The sequence below is a fragment of the Helianthus annuus genome, chromosome 3 (assembly GCF_002127325.2).
Source record: "Helianthus annuus cultivar XRQ/B chromosome 3, HanXRQr2.0-SUNRISE, whole genome shotgun sequence".
NCBI classification, from domain to species: Eukaryota; Viridiplantae; Streptophyta; class Magnoliopsida; order Asterales; family Asteraceae; genus Helianthus; species Helianthus annuus.
Genome location: NC_035435.2, coordinates 170,827,699 through 170,843,692, shown reverse-complemented (window position 1 = coordinate 170,843,692; position 15,994 = coordinate 170,827,699). Strand labels below are relative to the sequence as shown.

Here is a 15,994-nt window from a genome sequence, read left to right as displayed (position 1 = left end):
ATGCCTGGTCAGGGTCCGAGTCGTGTGCAAAGTGTTGTGCGCTCACCTCGTGAGAAGGTGCGGAAGCCACAGACTCAAAGGAGTCTGGGACCGGTGAATGTGCGGGTGAGTCCTCAGCAGGGGCGTCAGCGATCATCAGAAGATCGCCAGCGGGAAGAAGGGCTGCGTCCGGGATCTCATCCTCTATAGGCTCATCCTCAAACAAATCGATATCGCCGTCAGCCTCGGCGTCAAGTAGTAAGTCGTATGCGGGATAGACGGCTAAAGGAATAGGAGCCGGGATCACAACTAGGGGTAAGTACTCAGCAGGGGGGCCATCCGCAGGCTCATCAGCACCCTCGGGTAGTGCGAAGGGCTGGAAGTCGTCGTCGTCCGTGCTGGTGGAATCAGATGTATGCACCTCATGCTCCGAAGATGGGAGGTCATCAGATACGATAGGTAGGGGTCTGGTGGTGTCCGAGTCATATACACATAAACATGTTGCATGGCACAGGTGACTCATGATGTCAGTAACATAAACACAATTATGCACAAATGATCAGTCATACGATCAGGTAATCACGTAAGTCACCAAGTAAAAATCACATAATTCTCCTAGTCCCACTAGCCTCCCAGCCTCCCAGACTGCTTTTCCTAGTCCCACTAGGCAATTTTCCCAGCCTCCCAGACTGCTCTTCCTAGTCCCACTAGCCTCCCAGTCTCTCAGACTGTCTCCCTAGTCCCACTAGTCAATTCTCCCAGCCTCCCAGACTGACTCCCTAGTCCCACTAGACAACTACCTCGATCCATTGGATCGAGCCTCGGCCTCCCAGACCGAGCCTCAGCCTCCCAGACTGAGCCTAAAAATAATAAATAAAATGCGCTCAACATTTGTTCATAAAAAGGTTTTGGATCTGGACTTAAGTGGTATGCAGTAAAAATGTTTTCGTGAGAGCCCTAGTGATCATAGTCTAGACTCGAGAAGGAATCCTAGTTCGCTATGATCAGAGCTCTGATACCAAGCTGTCACACCCTGGCTTTGCGGAAGCGTGGTTAATTTGGTGTGACTTCTTAATACCATAGCTTAATCATAACCAAGCTATATGAATTAAAAATATGCAAGATCATCCATTAAAATAAAAATACCATAACATTGTCTTAACGTGTTAACACCCTATCAACCATAAACTTGTTCAACAAACATTACAAACGTAAACATAACATAGACATGATTCAAGGACTGTGACTAGTCCAGGAAAGAGTCACATTCCCCAAACCCGGATGACCTCGGTGACTAATGCAGCGGAAAACATGCCATACCGTGCCAGATCTTTTAATTCCCTGAAATACATGTAAGTTGAAAAATCAACAATAATGTTGAGCGAGTTCATGCGAAAGTGAGTAAATAAACCTTTGTATTTATCAAAAATCCTGGTATGTAGCAAATAAGGAAAAAGAGATCACCAATGGTTTGCAAGGCCATTGATATATGTGAAGTGCAAGTAGGAAGACTCAAACCTAGCGGATTTATGCGTCGGGCACTAAGTCACCCCGAGGTCCGTCATGCTGGACCTGGGGCTGGGCTCGCTACACCCAGATAGATCTACCGCTCCTGTCCCTCGGTCCTACCATGAGGATTAATGGCCTCAAGTTTCCGCCTACCCACTCACATGATCTAAGTAACAAACCTCCTTACGCTAACCATACCATGTAAAAAGTATTCATAATCAATGTAACATGTATTTCACCCCCGCAGTTTAGAAAACTGAAAACAGTTAAGAGAAAAGGGGGACATGAACTCACAGTCAGTGCGTCGCTATACCAAGTACTCCGGATGTCAGGCAGCTGTGCAACGACCTACATGTGCTAATTCTATTAGACGGATGGCCGTGCCTTAGCTTTATAGTTTAAGTTTTTGGGAAATAGTTAGACAACTATTTCGTGTTTATATTTTGCATGTACTTTGGTAATTAATCTCCTTCCCAAGGATGGGGGATTTAATACATGTGTATTTGTATTATATCATTAAGTCCCACTTAATATATTTTTACTTCTACTTCCAAAATATAAATATTTTTCTCAAAAATATTATATTTTCACTTTCCATAGTACTTCCAAAATAATGCGTTGACGAAACTCGCGTTCATGAATATTTCCGTATAATGCGTAAGTTACGTTTTAGAAATCGTGTGGTAATAATAATTACCGTTGTAACTTATATGTTTGTCGTGTAAGCGTTTGTATTATTTTGGAGCTGTTATCGTTCGAAATATTATTTTTACTCTAAAAATAATATTTGTGTATTTTCACAAAATAATCATAAACAATGTGGTGAAAATATATTTACTAAGTATATATTTATCACGTTTAGTTTTGTGAAAATCCCACCTCCGATTATTTAGTAAATAAAGTAGTGGCGAAATATATTTTGAAAACATATCAAAAACAATTCTAACACTTGTAAATAACTCTAAGTGTTAGGTTTTAGAAAAATTTCGCCAGAGTTTCCCCTGTAACTGGAGGTGGCCACGCTTTCAAGCGTATCATTTTCTTTTACAAAATCACTTCAATACTTCTTTAATCAATCAATCAATTTCCGACACATCAAACTAGCCGACAAGTATGTAAAATCGCATAATCACATGAACTTGTAGTTTTTCCGAAAACTATAGTGTAGATCCCGTTATATTTTGTGGATCTATGTGTAAAATACTAAATCTTGTAAAAACCTCGTTTTTAGAATAAATCTATCTTTACAACTTCCCGTCATCTTTCTCAAAGATTGTTATTTTGTCGAAACTTTTCATTTCACAAGTGTTTATACACTTGTGGTTTGTAAAAAAAAAATCATATTTGTTAGTATGTCATCCAACTTTTATAAAACATGATTTTCTAGACACTTGGTTCTACGAAAATAACACTTGCAGATACGTAGATCCGCTAGTTTTAAATACTATTTTACAAGTAAAAACACTTTTACACAAGTTCATGTTTCTCGTGTGGTAGAGTTTCACCTTTTAACCCTTGTACCGATAGAAATAAGCTTATGTCAAGATTTATGATCTTAACAAAGTCGGGTTAAACGATGATCCGAGCTACCACAACGTAGATCGGGCCTAAATAATCACCATATTTAAACACTACAACTTTTACACAACTTATGATCTTTTAACCAACAAGATTCATGTTTTAGTAAACTTTAAAGATTCAAAAGATGAGTTTCCGCATTTTAACCGTTACAATTCTTATTAACCACTTTAGATATGTTCGAGAATGAGTTTTAAGTGTTATACCTCTAGCTCGGGGCTAGGGAAGAATCTAGGCGAAAATGTGATGGATAAAAGCAAGGTAACGAGGTCCTTCCGCTTCCGTTTGCTCCAAGACTCCTAATACGTGACCTTGAACACTTGTATATGCTTGGAATGGATGAACAAGACTCGACAATGGTTGTGTAGACAAGGGGGTGTTCGGCCGAGAGTTGGGAGAGGGCAAGGGAGAGAGAGTTTTGAGTGTTATGTTGTGGTGATGACTCTTGAGTTTAGTGTTTGTATTTATAGACAATTTCAAGATCTTAATCCAAAGGTTAATGTGTCTCCAAGATATTAGACACAATCCAATAAAATAATCAAACTTGTACTCTTCTTGGTCACATTGTGACCGATCGGCCCAAAGGGGGGGGTCATTCGGTTTGATTTCAAGTATTTAGTTAGAGATTAGTTACATTAAACCAAGTTAGATAGGGGTTAACTCGGTTAGTGGTGTGATGCGTTATAAAGCGGGTGTTAGGGTAATCAGGGACCCTAACTGGCTCAGAAAAAAGATCAATAATATTATTGGCCATATTTTCATGTTCCGGGTTGTTTGGTTGGATAGTAATCCGTTAAAGTGCTTAAGTAATCTTTTAAGCGTCGTAAATAATATTTTTAGTGACACAATTTATTTCCAAAAGTGTCAGGAATACTTCCCCATGTTTTGGCACTTTATCAGTTAGCCAGAAGCTAGTATGTCAATAAAAGTGCTGTGTTTCGTGCTTAGAGTACGTTTTAGGCACATCCAGTCATTATATCTTATTCCTAGAGACGCAATTCTACAACCCTTGTATCCCTACACTCACTATGGGCGTAGTAAAATATTTCTGGCTCATACAGGCCTTTAGAGGCAGTGTCTGCCTGATGCTGGCTTTATCAGCGTGTTCAATAGGTTATCCGTTCTAATGCTACTGTGCTTTAGTGCATCATGTTTGTCACTAAGGTTCAACTTGTAAATAATGTAGTGACGGAAATCAAAGTATGATGCAGGAATATACAAGTACTAGAAATCAAGTAGCAGTTCGTCAGCAATTTCAGTTAAGCAGAGTAATTAAGCAGCAATTATTTATTAATTAAATCGTACGGATACCTGGTTTAGTGAGGGTTGTCACATAAAGATGTGATTAAAACTTACAAAACATATTACCTATATATTAATTAATTAAAATTAGAATTAGAATGGAATGAATAGTAACATCACTAAGAGATGAATAAATGGTATCGGGTACGGGTACGGGTACCGGTACCAATCCCAAATTTACCAAACCGGTGTATTTTCAGTACCGATATTCACCGGTTGTTACCCTCAAATACCGGTGTCGTACCAGACCAAACCGTACCATACCAGGTATATTCGGTATCGGTACCCACTTTTGGGGATTTTGGTAATGGTATTTTTGATACCGGTTGGTACCGAGCTCATCAAATCCTGTAGCAACGCGGCAATGCAAGTAATTGCACCGTTTAGACTACTTTTCATACACACAGTAAGTAAACAGTATTTCGTTTGAATGATGTTTTATATACACAACAATTTATTTTGCTTTCTTTTTTGTCTTTTTCTGTAATGAATGAATTGTAGCATGTAAAATTAACTTGGATATTTAGAATATTGATGAGCAAATAGTATCAAATCCTGTAATCAAACCGGTATCGTATCGGTACCAAATTTACTATACCAAATTATTTTCTGTACCAATTTGGTACCCACCTTTTGGCGTTTTCAGAATCGTTACTTTCAGTTCGTCACTAGTCTAGCACAATGCGTGTATTTTTTTTTATTTTTACCTTCAAATACCACACCGTATTGTACCAAGCATTTTCAGTGCTGGTACCTAATTTCGATGATTTTCTGGATCGGTACTTTCGGTCCCGTTACCGGTACCGAGCTCATCCATATTTTGGCATTGCAGACACGCCTTTTGTAGTTATTGGGTCCCCGCCGCAACGTGCGGACGGAAAATAACTAGTTAGATAAAAACCTAAAAAGAAAACCTACAGTAGACTAGAGCCACATTGAGATGTAAATAGTATTTATAATATGGATATGTTGGGTGAATTATTGAATTTAATATTTGAAATTTATTATTTTTTAATTTTTTTTAAATGACTCCTAATTCTAAGTTATTACTTTTAATCATCTATATCTATATCTATATCTGAATCAAGAATCCTTACTCATGGATACAAAGAATACGACTTACAACGGTGTTGTCCTTTCTGGTGTATAATATGACACGTTATTATATTTGTATAAAAGATCAAGTGCTTAGCTATACCAAGCGCTTAGCTACAATACATAAATCATCCCTCATTTTAAAAGGTATTTATAAAAATGTCATCTAATGACATTTCTTTTTTTACATCACATGTGAGAAATAGGGAGAATTCAATGGTAAAAAATTGGTTTTACATCACATGCAAACAAATTAGAAAATATTTCGTCTCTAAACACATGTAATAATCTAGCATATAAGATAATATATTTTTAAATCCTTTAGAATTTTGTCATAGAAATACTGATTGTTAAATAAAAAGTGACTTATTTGTGTGATCCTCGGGTATCACATGTGTGTGTCTTTCGAAAAAATATTAGTTTTATACTTTTATAGTTTTAGATTAATGTAAAGCACATGTCAATTTTTAGAATATCATGACTTTGGATATTATCTTTTGGTTGTAGTAATGATTGCCGCTACCATACCGAACCATAATAAAATTAACCGACACAAACTTAATTATGTCGCAACTTGCGGGAAAATTCCACTAGTTTAAGAGAAAAGTGAAAAATGCAAAATAAGATAAATGAAAGATGTGAATGTGGGTGTGTGACTCAATTTTTGAGTTTTATAGCTAGGTTGAAGGCTACTTGTGATCCGTTTCCTCCTACCGAAGATGATGAATCGCATAGCTTTCATCAAATTCCAAGGTAATTTTACCACCAACTCCTCCTTCCATCTTCATTCTGAAACCCCTTTCTCTTCTTTCCACTTAGCTTTGCATTCCGATATTTCCTCAAATCGATCTATGTTTCATAAAATTACCAACTTGAATGATACACTCAACCTGTTCGATGAAATGTCACAGAGACGCCCTCTTCCATCTGTTGTTCACTTCACTCAGTTGTTGAATGCTGTTACTAAAATGAAACATTTTTCTACCTCTCTTCATCTTTTCAACCAAATGTGTTCCCTTGGTGTCCCTCTTAATGAATTTTCTATGAGCATTGCAATCAAGTGTTGTTGCCAGTTGTATCGCACCAAAGATGGTTTCGCAGTCCTAGGTTTTTGCTTTAGACGATCTATTGCACCGAATGAGTTTATATATAGTGCACTCTTAGATGGACTCGTCCTTGAAGATAAGATTCTTGAAGCAGAGATGTTATTCAAGAAGCTCGTCAAACAAAAACTTTGTGAACCTAATGTTGTTATGTACAGCACAATGATTAAAGGCCTTTGCAAGTTCGGTAATAACGTTACAGCACTTGCTTTGCTCAGGCTAATGGAACAAAAAAAACTGCAAGCCTAGTATTGTTACATATAGCACCATCATTGATAGTCTTTGCAAGGATAAAATGATTGATGATGCTTTCAAGCTCTTAAAAGAAATGGTATATGACAAAGGTATTCTACCAAACGTCATCACCTACAACTCTTTAATATGTGGTCTCTGTAAGTTAGGTCGTTGGAATGAGGCCTCAAAGCTGCTAAAAGAAATGGAGGATGAGAAGATTTCTCCAAATGTGAAAACCTTTACTGCATTAGTTGATGCATTTTGCAAGGAAGGTAAAGTAGAAGAAGCTGAGGCTGTTATCAACATCATGATTGAGAGAGGTGAGGTTCCAAATATAGTGACGTACAGTTCACTTATTGATGGTTACTGTCTTCGAGGTGAAATGATCAAAGCAAGGGAGATTTTTGATTCAATGACACTTAGGTGCTGTTTGTTTTTTCAGAGGTAAAACGTCTGCAGTCTGCGGACCACATCTGCAGACATCTACAGCTGAAGAGGTGGACCAAACCTCTGCAGTCTGCAAGAAGAAGACTGTTTGTTTTTTAACTTCTGCAATACATCAGTTTCATATTTTCATCACTAAAAAATTCGAACTTGTTGAACATTATATAAAGTTGATGTATCAATCAAATCTACAAAAAAAAAAAAAAGAAAAAAAAAAAAGCTTAAAGAACGACATGTTTGTATTGCAAAGTAATCCATGTAGAAAATCAAAAGTATTCCTTTTTCAACAGAGGCTTTACAAAATCCAGGATGTTCTTTTTGAAGAACAATAGATGTCTAGATGCCACAATATCAATTACCAGTAACTTTTATTTTATTTTATTTAATTCACATAATGTTTTAGTTATCAAACAAAAACACCCTGCTTGGGGGAGGTGTCGCTAAGAACTTAGGGCAAAATCAAGAAACAATGTTGCTAGATAGGAATCACGAAAATTAATAGGAATCAATGATGCAGTCTTCAGAATCGAAAATTTAAGCCAAACTCACGAAACAAAATTCACAAACGAAACAAACTAACCTGCTGTGGATGTGACGGCTGCTGTGGAGATCTCGATGGAGGTGTCGCTGGAGGTCACTGCTGTGGAGATGTCGCTGGAGGTCGCTGCTGCTCGAGATCGTTGTGGGGAAGAAGTGAAGCAGGTCGGCTGTGGAGTGGAGTATCTAGGGTTTTGATAATTGTTTTGAAATAGAAGAGTTTAGAAGAGGTGTGAAGATGTGAGGACATGTCTGTTTGGAGAAGAGGTGAGGAAGAGGTGTTTTAATGAAATCACTTCTAAAAAACAAACAAGCTGCAGACTTAAACGTCTGCGCGTGGTCTGCGTGAGGCAGACATAAGAGGTTCTGAAGTACTTTTCACAAAAAACAAACACCCCCTTAGAGGTCTCGTTCCCAATGTTGTTACTTACAGTAGTTTATTGAATGGGTATTGCAAGAATCTGAATATTGAGAAGGCTGAGCAAATGTTTCGTGAAATGTCCGGAAAAGGTTTAAAACCCGATGTAGTTACTTACAGCACCATGATGCAAGGATTGTTTCAGGTTGGGCGTTGTGTAGATGCACACAAACTCTTCAGTGAGATGCATGCACAAGGCCTAATTCCAGACCAATGCACTTATCGAATAATTTTAGACGGTCTTTGCAACAACCATCTAGTAGAAGATGCGCTCTCTTTGTTCCAGTTAATGGGTGATAGCAAGCTTAATTCTGATATTGTTGTGTACACTATCCTCATTGATGGGGCAGGAAAATGTGGGAAATTTCACATTGCAAGGAATCTTTTCCATGAATTAATAGATAAAGGCTTGCAACCTGATGTCAGGACGTATAATGTGATGATTGGTGGTTTTTGTCGCAAAGGTCTATTGGGGGAAGCAAGGTTGTTGTTTCTTAAAATGGAAGAGAGTGGCTGCCCACCAAATAATGTTAGTTACTGTATTTTTCTCCAAGGATGTTTAAAGAACAGGCACTATGATGATGTAGAGATGCTTTTACGGGAAATGGATTGTAGAGGTTACTCACTTGATGCTTCGACTTTATCGTTATTTATAGATCATATCGCAGCTAGTTTACTAGATAAAAGTATGCTTAAGTTGTTCAATAAGTTAGTTCCAAAAGAATTTCTGGACGATCCTAGCTTGTGCGACTGGGAGTGAAACTTAAATAGTAATTGTGAGATGAAAGATGAAGATTATAAATTCCATTTGGTCTTCTTGTGTTTGGTTCCCATTTGATTTCATGTGTTTGGTCTCTAGACATTGTCCATTTAATGAATTCACAACGCTTAGGCATTTGTGTTTCTTGTATTTTACTGATATTTTGCTAATATACGAAAGCTAGCTGCAAGATCTTCTTTATGTTTTAGTTTTTGTTTCTTGATACATGATGTTTCTCAGTTTATCAGTGATATATGCTGGTTCCATTTTTATGTAACAATGTGGATATCATAGCTTGATCATAATTCAAACTAGGATTGCTAGTCTGTAAGTAGTGGCTTCTGCAACAGAGTGATATTTTTTGAATTCAATCGGTGAGCATTCCTTGAAACCTCGGATTATCTCTTCCAGTTGTTTTTTCTGAATTTTTGAATTCAGAAGTTTCGAGCTCTCTATTTGAACCGTTTGTTTTGATGTTTATAAACAAGTCGTACCTTGATACCATATGTTGTTGATATATCGGGTGTTATCGACATATTTTCATTATATATGGATTAGCAAAATGAAACCAAAGGATTTGTAGTTAAGTTGTAGCACAAGTTTTTAATATCCGTCACAAACGTTATCTTTTGACATAGCCGCCTCAATTTCTTTAATCCTCAAGTCCTCAGTTTTTTTTAATCTTTGGCTCCGCGAGTTCCTTAATAACGGTGATGCAATTTCGGAAGCATTCAAATGGCTCAAGAACAATTAGTTAATCAAAGTCTCATAACGAACCGATAGGTTCAAGAACAATGTTCTTTTCTATTAAAATTCAATCAAAAAACTGAAAAACAATAAACCCTATATGCCCTATTTATAACTATGAAAAAAGATAAAATAGGAAATTCAAATTTTAAATAAAAATATAAGATATGCTGATAAGCTGCTGCATCATTCTCCCCGTCTTCGAAAAAAACTCGTCCTCGAGTTTTGCCCTTGGACCAAAACCTCCCGGATCAAACGGAAAATCAACCCTTTTGCTTTTTATTATTAGCATCACGAACCACCTATACCACTTAACTTTACGGTTCATCTCGCCCAACTCGGGATATTTACCACCTGGGTCAAAGGTTCTCCATGCCTCTTTTCCCCTTGCCTCCTCACTAGGCTTAGAATGTTGATCACTACACCTGAGCTTCAAATATGATCCATTAAAATAATCCAATTTAAAAGTTTTGATTGCGTTGGGTTTGATTTGCAACCCAAGAGCAGATTGTTCTCCAAAGCCCACACCAGTAATTATATTTATTAAAAGTTGTGTACCAAGACAACTTAGGGTGTAAGGGGTGCTCACCTCTTAGGTGAGTCCCTCCTCTTACACATAACCAACCAGAATAAGCCACGTCAACTCCCCTCTAACACTCCCCTAATACCCCTTTTTGATGGCGGCACTCCCCTATTAGGGGAGTTGGTTTTTATTAAATAAAAAAAAAGAAAAAAAAGCATTGATTGGTCCCCTCTCCCTCTCTCCTCCCCCTCTCTTCGGTGAGCCGCCACCGGTTTGTTGCCTCTCTCTTGGTCACCGATATGTTGGCGGTGCAGTCACTCATCGGCAAGAGGTGTCACCGATGGGAAGTCGGTGAGCACCCCGTTCCCCCTTAGCACATCAGCATTATTCTTTTCACTTAAGGATGCCACGTTTCTTGTGTCAAATATGATCCCAATATTTGAGCCCTTCAACGCATGATGTGGCCCAACATCATAATTATTTCCATCAAGTTTGGTATAATCCCAATCTGATCCATCCAATAAGTGCATGGAATTTTCATACCTCTTGCAATCGTGATACCCCATATTTGAGGAAAAAATATTGTTTCTATCGTATAAGATTTCAAAATTAATAGATTTTTCAAATTTCAAACCTACCTTATCTTGTGAAACAATTATTCCTTCCACAAATTTTGCCAGCATTGATGGAGTTTCCACACCACCAACTGCCTCAGGGCTACCAATAACCACCGTACTCATTGACGGACCACAACTAATGTCCATTTTCTCTCTTAAAACTTCTCGTACGAACGAACATTCTTTCTCATCGGGTTCAATCCCATCATCATCGAAAACAGGTTTGTCTTCCGATAAAAACTCTTGATAGATCGGTTCGTAGAACCGGGGTGGGTAACGACCAAATGGATGCTCCTCTCCGTCGCCACCTTCGTCCCAGACGACGGTGCTCGACTCGGTTTCCATCTTGCGCATCTCCCGTTGTAACTCAAGATCTTGGACTCTTTGGCGGAGCCTTTTGATCTTTTCAAGATCTCGGACTCGCCGTCGGAGTCGTTTGATCTCTTCAAGATCTCGGACTCGTTGTCGGAGCCGTTTGATCTCTTCAAGATCTCGTGGATCGAAATCAACTCTGTCGTTGCCTCGGTCGACGGTTCTACGAACATGGCGTCGATCTTCTCCATGAGCACGTGAAACGAACATGCTTCTGTCGTTGCCTCTGTCGGCGAATCTACGATCGAGCAAGCATCTTCCTCCACGCAGAGCCATTTGAGAACCAAAGCTCTGATACCACCTGATGCAATTTCGGAAGCATTCAAATGGCTCAAGAACAATTAGTTAATCAAAGTCTCATAACGAACCGATAGGTTCAAGAACAATGTTCATTTCTATTAAAATTCAATCAAAAAACTGAAAAACAATAAACCCTAAATGCCCTATTTATAACTATGAAAAAAGATAAAATAGGAAATTCAAATTTTAAATAAAAATATAAGATATGCTGATAAGCTGCTGCATCAATAACGGCCGCCACGATTTCCCGTGGTGCTTCAATTTCTTTACCCTTCGCCGTTCCTTTAGCATTTTCTTCTTTTAAAAGATTAAAAATATTGTATTTGATGGGTACTACGTAACGTGCCTAGGTTACAACCGAAGATTGAGCACTAGATAAAGCCGTACAAGAATGTGAGTCTTTTTTTATTGTTTTTTTTTTTTTTTTTTTGCGCGTGGTGATTCAACCAAAACACCTCAACCTAAAAAAAGTAAATTATGATTTATTTAGTGTAATTTAAAAGTTAAATTATACTAATATTAGCATTTAAAAAATGGAAAAAATAACGGAATAATTTTTTAATGCTTTTCATTAGGTATAATGTTCACCATTTTTTTTAGATAAAAGTAATAAATGAGAAACAAGAAAAAAGATTAAAAAAACTAGATATCTGAATGAATTTTAATTTTGAGTAAAATTAAAAAAACTATGTCCCTTATCTTTAAAAATTAAAAAAAAACGTACTTGATGAACCATTTTGATTTTTAAGAAATACAAATACAACAACAAGGACAGACATGCTTTCCACCATTTGATAGTTAGGTTGAACTTGAGGCATCAACTCCTTTTCCACACTGACGATTCGACGATCATGAATCTCACAAATTCTCTTCTTTTCAAATTCAAATTCAGAGGTAATTTTATCACCACACCCTTCCTTCTTCACTCTAATTTGAATTTCTCCACAAATCGATCTATGGTTGATAAAATTACCAAATTGAATGATGCACTCAACCTGTTCGATGAAATGTCACAGAGACGCCCTTTGCCATCTGTTGTCAAATTCACTCAGTTGTTGCATCTTGTTACCAAAATGAAACATTTTTCTTCTTCCCTTCATCTTTTCAACCAAATGTGTTCTCTTGGTGTCCCTGTTAATGAATATTCTGTGAGCATTGCAATCAAGTGTTGTTGTCAGTTGAATCGCACCAGCGACGGTTTTGCAGTCCTAGGAAGCTGCTTTAGGAGAGCTATTCCACCCAATGTGTACATATATAGTGCACTCTTAGATGGACTCGTCCTTGAAGATAAGATTCTTGAAGCAGAGATGTTATTCAAGAAGCTCGTCAAGCAAAAACTTTGTGAACCTAATGTTGTTATGTACAACACAATGATTAAAGGCCTTTGTAAGTTCGGTAATAACGTTACAGCAGTTGCTTTGCTGAGGCTGATGGAGCAAAAAAACTGCAAGCCTGATATTTTTACATATAACACCATCATTGATAGTCTTTGCAAGGATAAACTGATTGAGGATGCTTTCAAGCTCTTTAAAGAAATGGTATTTGAAAAAGGAATTTTACCAGATGTCATTACCTACACCTCTTTAATTTGTGGTCTTTGTAAATTAGGTCGTTGGGATGAGGCCTCAAAGCTGCTAAAACAAATGGAGGATGAGAACATTTCTCCAGATGTGCAAACCTTTACTGCATTAGTTGATGCATTTTGCAAGGAAGGTAAAGTAGAAGAAGCTGAGGCTGTTATCAACAACATGATTGAGAGAGGTGAGGTTCCAAACATAGTGACGTACAGTTCACTTATTGATGGTTACTGTCTTCGAGGTGAAATGATCAAAGCAAGGGAGATTTTTGATTCAATGACACTTAGAGGTCCCGTTCCTAATGTTGTCACTTACAATAGTTTATTGAACGGGTATTGTAAGAATCGGAATATAGAAGAGGCTATGCAAATGTTTCGTGAAATGACCGGACAAGGTTTAAAACCTAATGTGGTCACGTACAACACCATGTTACAGGGATTTTTTCAGGTTGGGCATTGTGTAGCTGCACGCAAACTCTTCGATGAGATGCATGCAAAAGGACAAATTCCAGACCAAAACACGTATCGAATAGTTTTAGAGGGTCTTTGCAACAACCGTCAAGTAGAAGAGGCACTCTCTTTGTTCCAGTTAATGGGTGATAGCAAGCTTAATTCCGATATTGTTGTGTACACTATCCTCATTGATGGGGCAGGAAAATGTGGGAAATTTCACATTGCAAGGAATCTTTTCCATGGTCTAAGCGTTAAAGGTTTGAAACCTAATGTCAGGACATATAATGTGATGATTGGTGGTTTTTGTCGCGAAGGTCTATTGGGGGAAGCAAAGTTGTTGTATCTTAAAATGGAAGAGAGTGGCTGCCCACCAAATAATGTTACTTACTGTGTTTTTCTCCAAGGATGTTTAAAGAACAAGCACTATGATGATGTAGAGATGCTTTTACAGGAAATGGATTGTAGAGGTTACTCACTTGATGCTTCGACTTTATCGTTATTTATAGATCATATCGCAGCTGGTTTACTAGATAGAAGTATGCTTAAGCTGTTAGGTAAGCTTGTGCCAAAAGAATTAATGGATGATCCTAGCTTGTGCGACTGGGACTGAAACTTAAATAGTAATTGTGGGATGACATGTGGTCTTCATGTGTTTGGTCATTAGACAATGAAACGAATTCACAATGATTACAGATTTGTTTTTGTTGTAGTTTAATGATGTTTTGCTCGTTTCATGAATATCAGCTGTAACATGTTCTTTGTGTTTTATCTTTTGCTTCTTGAGACATGATATTTCACATTTTATCGACTTGATGCGGTAGTTCGAGTTTAACATCTACACCGTGTCTGTCATTGTTTTTCTTTTCTGAACTCAGCCCTGTATCAGCAGTCAACTCCAGACCGAAGTTAATTTCCTTGTCAAGTTTCACAATTGATATTGTAGACGATTCTAACCGGCTTCATAAAAGTTTACCGTCACTGAACTTATGAGATGGTAATATCTTCTTTGTGTTATACATTTTGCTTCTTGAGACAGGATGTTTCACTTTTTTATCGGCTTTATATGTCGGTTCCATTATTAAAATCAGCACTGTATTAGCAATCAACCCTTAATTAGTTTTTCTTTTCTAAAATCAGCTAGATCATAGTTAGATTGTGTCAAATAAAGTGATGGAAGGTCATAGTTTTTCTTTTCTAAAACCAGCTTCACTTTTTTATCGGCTTTATATGCCGGTTCCATTATTAAAATCAGCACTGTATTAACAATCAACCCTTAATTACCGTCACTGAACTTATGAAATGGTAATATCTTCTTTGTGGATATCATAGTTACATCATAGTTTTTTTTTTTTTCTAAAATCAGCACTGTATTAGCAATCAACCCTTAATTATTCAGAATCTTTAGGAATGTTATCATAGCATGCTTAATTTGATAGGTAAGCTTGTGCCAAATAAAGTGATGGAAGGTCCCAGTTTTTTATATAGTCTGGGAGGGAAGTTGAAAATTGATTGGTGATGAAGAGAGATGTAGATTGTACCTTCAAAGTGTAGAAGATAGTTTTTGGCTGGCTACCTAGAATATAAAGATCCTTCACTGCACACTTTAGATATCTGTTTCCATCCAATCAAAGACGGCGAAGCGCCTCTAATCTAAAGGCCAAAGAGTGCTCTTTGCGCTACTACGCATCCTTACTCATAGTATAGTGCAAGTTAGGTTTGGGTATAGCAGGACTTGAACCTGCGACCATTAGGTTAAAAGCCCAATGCTCTACCAACTGAGCTATACACCCCAAAAAAGATGTAGTAGTAAATAAGGATTGGTGCGGAAAATCAAAGAGGGCGGCCCATCCATGACAGCCAGTAACAGACACGACAGATTGATTGGTGATGAAGAGAGATGTAGATTGTACCTTCAAAGTGTAGAAGATAGGAAATTTGTACCGAATTTTATTTGGTCTTCATGTGTTTGTTCAATGGGTATCATCTATTTTATGTTTACAGAATTGCATCTACTTTTGTACAATGTTGTTTCCATAATTTCATGGATGTTACATCCTTGTAATTCATATTTATTTATTTAATATATATAATATATAATTAGACAACCTATATTAATAGTATTTTTGTTTTTCTCTTTTTTTTATCTTTTAGGGTTTAAACTTTTAATGATATTTTTGTTTTTTTTTTCATTGGTATTATTGGAACCTGTATTGATATTCGCTTTGGATGAGTAGAGCCAATAACGACCAAAGTCACGCCGCGTAGTACGGGATAAAATGATCAAACTCTCACCACATAACGCGGTGAGAAAAAACCTATTTTTCTTTTTTCTAACTTGTACGGAACCGATATCGATATTTGCTTTTTGCTTTTCCGATGAGTCGGGCCGATAACGACCAAAGTCACGCAACGTAACACGAAGAAACTGATCATATTGCTACCATATC

General features: G+C 37.4%; 1 protein-coding gene, 1 non-coding gene and 1 pseudogene across 2 annotated transcripts; 2 read left to right on the top strand and 1 right to left on the bottom strand.

Moving 5' to 3' along the window:
* The first annotated feature begins 6,168 nt into the window (after positions 1-6,168).
* Positions 6,169-8,959, top strand: LOC110864079 (annotated as a pseudogene).
* Positions 8,960-12,464: 3,505 nt separating this feature from the next.
* Positions 12,465-14,346, top strand: LOC110864080 (putative pentatricopeptide repeat-containing protein At1g12700, mitochondrial). Its single transcript, XM_022113202.2, has one exon. The coding sequence runs from the start codon at positions 12,475-12,477 to the stop codon at positions 14,155-14,157; it is 1,683 nt and encodes a 560-aa protein (XP_021968894.2). The 5' UTR covers positions 12,465-12,474; the 3' UTR covers positions 14,158-14,346.
* Positions 14,347-15,264: 918 nt separating this feature from the next.
* TRNAK-UUU lies at positions 15,265-15,337 on the bottom strand. Its single transcript has one exon. It is a non-coding gene; the product is annotated as a tRNA-Lys (tRNA).
* Between the last annotated feature and the right edge of the window lie 657 nt (positions 15,338-15,994).

Excerpts from the sequence above, each read along its gene's own strand:
- LOC110864080 (XM_022113202.2), top strand. The coding sequence starts at position 12,475 with ATGGTTGATAAAATTACCAAATTGAATGATGCACTCAACCTGTTCGAT.